At 58.3% G+C, this 7,891-nt stretch overlaps 1 protein-coding gene across 1 annotated transcript; it reads left to right on the plus strand.

The window, feature by feature from the left end:
* Window positions 1–577: 577 nt before the first annotated feature.
* Window positions 578–7,381, plus strand: LHX3 (LIM homeobox 3). The gene is made up of 6 exons (XM_066201164.1): window positions 578–653; window positions 3,160–3,331; window positions 3,503–3,705; window positions 3,869–4,020; window positions 4,104–4,275; window positions 5,858–7,381. The coding sequence occupies exons 1-6, from the start codon at window positions 584–586 to the stop codon at window positions 6,274–6,276; spliced, it is 1,188 nt and encodes a 395-aa protein (XP_066057261.1). The 5' UTR covers window positions 578–583; the 3' UTR covers window positions 6,277–7,381.
* Window positions 7,382–7,891: the final 510 nt, after the last annotated feature.

The following is a 7,891-nucleotide window of genomic DNA, read 5'->3' on the forward strand; positions in this document are numbered from 1 at the left end:
CACATTCTCTCCGTGTCAGCCCCGTCTTCAATTAGAGCAATTAACCTCCTGCAGCCGCCGCACGCCGCTGCCCGCGGGTCACACGCCCGCTACCTCTCCGCGTTCGTTAATTAATTAGCGGCCAGGAAAAGAACCTCCCCGCTGCCCACGGGCGGCGTCGGGGGAGCTCCGCACCGCGGGGACAAACGAAATCTGGGAGCAGGGACGGCCGGCGGGCAGCCGGACCCGGGGGGAGGCTCCCCCCGACGGCGGCTCCCCCGACCCCCTCCGTGCGGCCTCCGGGGGGTTCGCGGGGACCCCGGGGCCGCTTTTTGCCCCAGAGCGGCCGCTGCAGCCCGAGCCCACGCGTCGGGCGCGGCCACGCGTGGGACGGCGGGGCCGGCGCTCCCTCGGCCGCTTTTGTGATGCTAAAGAGGCCGGCGGTGAACCGCGGCCCAGCTGCGGCCCGGTGCCGCCCCCGGCCCGCCCCCCGCGCCCCCCCGCTCCGCCCAGCCCCGCGCCGCTCCCTGCGCGCCCCTCCGCGCCGCTCCGCCACTCCTCCGCAGCCACCCGCGCACTTCGGACGGCGCCCACGGAGGCCGCGATGCTGCTGGAGCGGGTCCGAGCCGGTTCGGAGAAGGCAGCGGAGCTCTGCCCATTCCCGCGGAGCCCAGGTGAGGGGGAAAGGCGCGCGGATCTCCGCGTCCCCCCGCGGAAGCGCCGGCGGCTGCTCCGGGAGCTCCTGGCCCGGCCGCGCTCCGTCTGTGCCGGTTCCGCCTTCCCGGGGCACCGTCGGGGCCGCGGTCGGGGCTGGCTGCGGGGAAGGGCGGCCCGACGGCACCGGGGGCTCCGTCCCGGTCCGTCCCGCCCGCCCCGCGCTCTCTCTCGCTCTCTCGTGCCTCGTCCCCGGTATCAGAGCCCCCCTGGCTGCCCCCCGTTCGCTGCCGGCCCCGCGGCTGCTCCCGGTGCCCGTGGATCCCGGGGAAAAGCCGCTCCTGGCCCGGGGTCCCGGCGCTCCCCGCTCAACGAGGGCAGGGACGAAACGGGGACTTCCCACCGCCCGACGGTTCCCTCCGACTGCGGGGACCACCCGCGCCCCCCTGCCCGGCTCCCACGCGGCTTTTCCCCCACTTTGGGAAAACTCCGTTAATTCTTCTCTTAAACATCCTCTTGCCCCGTTGAACGAACGGGACCAGCCCTGTCGGGGCGGGGAGAACCGAGCTGGGCTCTCCCGGCGTGGCCGGGTCTCCGGGGCTCAACGGGGGAGGCCGAGCCGGGTTCGGGGCAGCGGGTCCGGTCCCGGAGCGGGGCAGTCCTGGTTCTCCCAAACATCGAAAGCGGTCGATGGGGCTTAAAAAAAAAAAATAAATCAACGACGAAGCGGGGCGGAGGCCCCGCCGGTGTGCGGGGACAGGGGCGTCACCGCGAGCGGGACCGGCCGAGCGGCCCCGCAGCCGCCGTGAACGGGCCGGTGCCCCCGGTCGTGCCCCGGTTCGCCTTTCCGTGGCTGTCCCCGTGGGCTCCCCGCGGCAGCCGCGTGTTTGACCGGGCAGCGGGGAGCTGCTTGGGCTCTCCAGGGGCGGAGGCGACACCGCCGAAATCGAGCCCTCGGTAGAACGAAGGACGCGCAAACACCGTTTTTCCCGCAGGACACGACCCTCGTTCACGGCCCCGCGGTCCTGGGCTCCGTCGGGGCCCGGGAGGCAGCGGGAAGGGCTCGGCGAGGCTTACCGTGGCCGAGGGCCGGTCCCGGGGGATTCACGCCGCCGGGGGGGAGCCGAACCTTGGGGTGCTTTGCCCGGGCTGGAGAAAACCCCGGTTTGCGGCTCACAACGAGCTCGGGGCAGCGGCCGGAGCTGCCTCCCCCGGAGCGACCCCCGCCCGCCGCCGGCCCCGTCGGGGTTCGATTCTGGGCGCCCCGGTCCCTCCCGCCGAGCGCAGCCGGGAAGGGGCGGCGGGAGGGGATGTGCCGCCGGCCCCGGGGGCGGGGGGATTAAATACAGAGCGCCGCGATGCCCTGCCCGGCGCTTCAGACCGGCACCGGCGGCGAGGGCCGGCGTCTAAAAATAACCCGCTTTAGCGAATTCAATCCCCGGCGCCGCGGGGGTGGCAGCGGTGGGAGCGGGGGGACAGCAGCCGCCGTGATTTGGGGGGGGTCCGGCGGGGGGAGAGCGGCGGTTCCGCACCCGGCCCGGCTGCGCCCGCGCCCCGCGGAAGATGCTCCAGAGCCCGCGGCCCGCCTGAGCGAGCGGAGCTGCCGCGGCCCGCGGATCGCCATGCAGCGTAAGAGCCGCGGACCGGGCTGGACCGGGACATTCCGGGGCTGTGCCGTGTTACCGTGCCCGCTGCCCGTGCCGGAGCCTGGCCGGGGCCGCTGCCTTCAGCGCTGCCGCTGTTGGGGTTGTTTGTTTGGACGCGGTGAATTGTTAAGGATAACGATTATCACCTCCACCTCTTACCCCTGGGCACGGCGGTCCAGCTCCGTATCTCTACATATAATCATCTTTACATAGAAATACTCTCATGTATCCATCTGTATCTGTACGGCCGTGTCACACATCTCTCCGCCTCTATTTGTACCGATAGATCTGTATTTATGTACCTCACATCCATGTTTTCACCCACTTATCTCTATCTATATACTCAAATCCATATATTTATGTCAATATATCTGTACATTTCGTTCCCTATCTGCCATATCTGTTTATTTTTATATCTCTATTTCACCATAACCGTGTCCTTATCATTTTCTGTACAATCTCTGTCGGTGTCTAGAGGGGGACGGGGAAAGAGTGCCGCGTTTTTATTTTCAGTGCAATTCTAGTAATTTTTGATAGCTTCTTTCCCCACCCCGTTCGGGCTACCCCGCCGTTGTTCGCAGGTTAATTTTGGAAGTTTAGGAAAATGAAAAAGAGCCTGGGATAATTACAGCTTTGCCGGCGGCTCTCTCGGGGGGTTAATTCCGTTTCCATCACTTCCCTTCTTATTTATCCCTGTTTTCCCGGGCATTTTCTCCCGGAGTGTGCTCGGCCCGGGGCTTCGCTGCTCTCCGCGGCGCCGCGACAACGAATTTGAACGAATAATGGTTTTTTTTCGTGCTGTTCCTCGAGCCACCCCCGGACCGGGCCGGTCGGGGAGGCGGAGGAGCCACCGGGGCTGACGGGGACTCCCTCCCCGCAGAGATCCCGCTGTGCGCCGGCTGCAACCAGCACATCGTGGACAGGTTCATCCTCAAAGTCCTGGACCGGCACTGGCACAGCAAGTGCCTGAAATGCTCCGACTGCCAGACGCAGCTGGCCGAGAAGTGCTTCAGCCGCGGGGACGGCGTCTACTGCAAGGAAGATTTCTTCAAGTGCGTGGGGACGGCGCGGGAAGGGACGGGGGGCGGGTGGGTGTCACAGCGCGGGCGCGTTCGGGGCTCAGCACCGGGACAGCGGCACCGGGGGCAGCACCGCGGACAGCGGCGGGACCGAGCCCGGCCTCCCCCGGCTCAGCGGCCGCCGCTTGTCCCCCCCCTGCTCAGGCGCTTCGGGACGAAGTGTGCCGCCTGCCAGCAGGGCATCCCCCCGACCCAGGTGGTGCGCCGGGCCCAGGACTTCGTTTACCACCTGCACTGCTTCGCCTGCATCGTCTGCAAGCGGCAGCTGGCCACCGGCGACGAGTTCTACCTCATGGAGGACAGCAGGCTGGTCTGCAAGGCGGACTACGAGACGGCCAAGCAGAGAGGTACCCCTTACCCTGTTCCTTCCACCCCCGAGGGCAGCAGGGAGGCGGCCCGGGGCGCTCCAGCCCTCCGGGACGGGCTCACACACCGGGAGGGCGCCGGGAGAGCCCGGGGAGGGTCGGGACCCCCGGGGAACTTCACCCCTAACTCGGCCCGTGTCGGCAGAGGCTGAGTCTACGGCCAAGAGGCCCCGCACCACCATCACGGCCAAGCAGCTGGAGACTCTCAAAAACGCTTATAACAACTCGCCCAAACCGGCGAGGCACGTCCGGGAGCAGCTTTCATCGGAGACGGGGCTGGACATGCGGGTGGTGCAGGTGAGAGCGGGGACCGGGGCGGGGGGCGGCGGGCAGGGCCCGGCCCCGCAGGCACCGAGCTCCCCGGCGTGCCCTGCTCGCAGGTCTGGTTCCAGAACCGCAGGGCCAAGGAGAAAAGGCTGAAGAAGGACGCGGGGAGGCAGCGGTGGGGGCAGTACTTCAGGAACATGAAGCGATCCCGGGGGACATCCAAGTCCGACAAGGACAGCATCCAGGAGGAGGGGCCCGACAGCGACGCCGAGGTCTCCTTCACAGGTCGGTCCCCGCAAAGCCGCTGCCGTGCCCCGGCTGCTTTCACCCCCCCGGGTGCCGCGGTCAGAATTTTCAGCAATAAAACAGCGGGTGAAACCGAGCGGCCGAGGCGGGAGGAGGGCAGAGCGGCGGGATTCACGGCGGGGCCGCCCCGGCTGCCCGGGTCTGGCCGGGAGAACCGGAGCCGCGGCAGCCAGGGGCAGCCGGGGCCGGGGAACGGCGGGGGGAGCTCCGCTCTCCCTCCGGCAGGGTCCAAACTCTGCGGGAAGAGCAGGGAGAACTCCCCGGGCAGGCGCTGCAGTGTCAGAGCCGCTGCTCAGACACGGCCTTTTCAAGGGATTCTTGGAAATACAAAAACCGGGAAGCCCAGAAGCATTGAATGTTTCTATGGGAAGACGAGTGTGGTTTTATATTTTATTTTATTACTTTTAGTCTTATTTAGGGATGGTTTTATTTGTGCAGTTGCTCACTAGGACTCCTCAGTCTTGTGGGAGTCGTTCCTGTGCTGCAAAAAGGGAATTGTTGCGTGTTAGGCGGCAGAGTGTCCCCTTTTTGGAGCCGACAATTCTGTGACAGACCCGGGACAGACCAACAGCGGCTCTGGTCCTCACCCAGCACTCTCCAGACCCGCAGGGACAGGGCCCTGCGCCGGATGGCATTTGCAGGGACATGTTCTACACAATCCCAACTCCAGCCCAGCTCTCCAGCCCAAATTTTATATCATTTTTTAGGAAAGGGAGAGAAACCGAAATGCAAACCTCTGTGTATATTTACCCAGACTGTTAATTTATAAACACACACTTTTTCATCTCAGCTCCTCTCCCGTGCTCCTAAAAACTATTTCATTTTCGAGTCTGTTTATACACACTGTGTATCAGCTCATTAAATATGAATGGTCTATAAATAATAACTAAAAAATGTGGAACAGTTATTGGGAACTCGATGCCACAAACAGGTTTGTATCCCAGGCAACAGAGCAGCTCTCACTGTCCATAAAGCCCCTAACGAATACAAACAATTTTTGCTGGGAACTTAAAAAAGATTGCTTATTTTTCAGGAGTGTTTTTAAGCCATACAGATACATTCCGTGTTCCTGTGATTTCACTAGCCTGTTCCTGAGCAGACAAATATCTGAATTTAATATCTCTTTTTCCTGAGCAATGGGGAATTTATCTTGCATTGTTTCAGGCAGCTCCTAGAAGTGATATCAAAATTCAAAATAAACCTCAAAACCAAATAGAAACAAAAGGTGGAAAGACATTGAATTCACTTCCCCTTTAAAGAATTATTTTTAAATCACAGTCTTATATTTTAATATGTACTTTTCATGCCTATCTTTAAAATCCAAGATGTATTAGATGTTTGTAGTTAGAAAAAAAATAATAATCCCATGGCTGCCTACGAAGATCTCTCAGCAAGGATGGGAATAATAAGGAATTACAAGTGGAAGAGCGTGGCTGCTCAGCTCCCATCCTTTTAATCTATTTATACCCACAGCTTGCAGGAGTTCCTGGGTGACTGCTGCTCTTCCACTAAAACCACTGACCATTGCTCCACCAGTAAAACCAGTCCTTTTCCCTTTCAGATGAGCCCTCCATGTCCGAAATGAGCCATTCCAATGGGATTTACAGCAATCTCAACGAAGCCTCCCCCGCCCTGGGGCGGCAGGCCGGGACCAACGGGAGCTTCTCCCTGGATCACAGCGGGATCCCGGCTCAGGACCAGTACCACGACCTGCGCTCCAACAGCCCCTACGGCATCCCCCAGTCCCCGGCGGCCCTGCAGGCACTGCCAGGCCACCAGCCCTTAATCTCCAGCTTGGTTTACCCAGACAATGGCTTGGCCATCATGGGACAGAGCGGACAAGGGGTGCCCCAGTCCATGAGGGTCCTGGCGGGGAATGGACCAAGCTCCGACCTCTCCACCGGCAGCAGCGGCGGGTACCCGGATTTCCCGGCCAGCCCGGCCTCCTGGCTGGATGAGGTCGACCACGCTCAGTTTTGATACAGGGGCCAGCCCCAGGCAGCGGGAAGGGAAAGGACTCGGTGCTGTTAAATGTCACCTGCTCTTGGAAAGGACGGAGGGACGAGCCGTGAGTGCCGAGCAGGGCAGGAACGTGACGACACGGAGGGAGCAGAGGGGATCCCAGAGATGACCTGTGCAGAGGATGGTGGACAAAGCCCTGGCACTGCAACCATTGGCACCCGGAGCGTCCAAACCAAACTGATTCTCGTGTCTTTACCAAACACCAAGACTTGTGCTTTACACATTTGGTATGAGGTATTTCGCGTTTCGTTGTCGGTGCATTCTCCAAAGCAAGGACTTGCTCCGTCATCCACCCACACCGAAACATTTCTAAGGGAAAATAAAATCCTCATCCACGGTGAAAGGTGTGACAATGTCTATATTTCTATAGGAGAACTGTTCATAGTGAATCACTTCAGAAATCCATGGTAGGAAACTTCTCTGTTCTTCCAACAGATTTTTTTTAAAAGCGCACCAATGCAGTATGTTTTGTTTCTACTTCGAATTTACATTAACTTTTCTAAAATGAAATGCTCTTTAATATGCCAATCATTTATCAACAGCCCTTTTCCTTTGTAAAATGAAAATCATACGTTAATTCTGCTTCTCCCCTTTTTAATTTGTAGATTGCTAGGTTGACTCTTCCATATAAGCATTAAACCGTGAATAGATGTATTTATTACCAAGTAATTCCACGTTTATCACGAGGTCAAGAGGTGAATTTTCTTGACCCAGGGACACTGGTGGAGGATCTGGGTTGTGGATCTTATGCTTTTCCTTCAAATTTCTTTGCATCAGTTTTACTGCAAAGTGTCTAAAAAATCACCCTGATGTCTTGTTGCCAAAAACCTTCTCGGGGCTTTGGGCTGGTTTACGACGAGCCCTTCCCCAGGCACTGCTGGAGTGAGCACCCCCTTCCCCGGGGACACGTCTCTGCTCCAGGCATTTGTGTATTTCCATGGATATCGTGCAAGCTGATTGTGAGGAAAGGCAAGACAATGTGTATATTGTTATCTGTAAAAATTATGGAATTAACTGTAGATTATGTGGATGTCCAGTGTCTTTTATTTATACTCTCGCTTTCTCTCTGATGATCAAATACTTCAAGATTACAAATAAATTTGTCAGCTAAACTTTAAATAGTCTTTTGCTAAATTCACGACAATACCAGTAAATAAAAAACCCTGAAACTAAAAGCTCTTAAAACTTGATGCCATGATTGAGCAAAGTGTTGAAATATTCCCTTGCAAAAGAGGAGCAAATCCACTGATGTGGAAATGCTTTGGAACAGAAAAAAAAAAAAAAAAAAAGGACATGGGAGGCTGGCAGTCCTTGGGAGATCTGAACAGGATTGCTCTGACTTTGATTATATTTTTGATGGGACATTGTTATTTTTCAGCATTTGTGGCAAAGGTGGTGGCTGACACAGCAACAGGAAATAGAGTCTGATGTTGTCTGTCTGCAGAAAGTTGTGAACGCGAATCACAGATATGGAAATATTTCAAAGAGGCATCAGGAAGAAAGGGGAAAAAATTCCTAAGGGAGTCAGTCTGACCCATCATATGCATGTATATATAAATATATATTTACACAC

The sequence above is a fragment of the Chamaea fasciata genome, unplaced genomic scaffold (assembly GCF_029207755.1).
Source record: "Chamaea fasciata isolate MVZ Bird 193981 ecotype frontalis unplaced genomic scaffold, bChaFas1.0.hap1 SCAF_20, whole genome shotgun sequence".
In the NCBI taxonomy this organism is placed as follows: domain Eukaryota; kingdom Metazoa; phylum Chordata; class Aves; order Passeriformes; family Sylviidae; genus Chamaea; species Chamaea fasciata.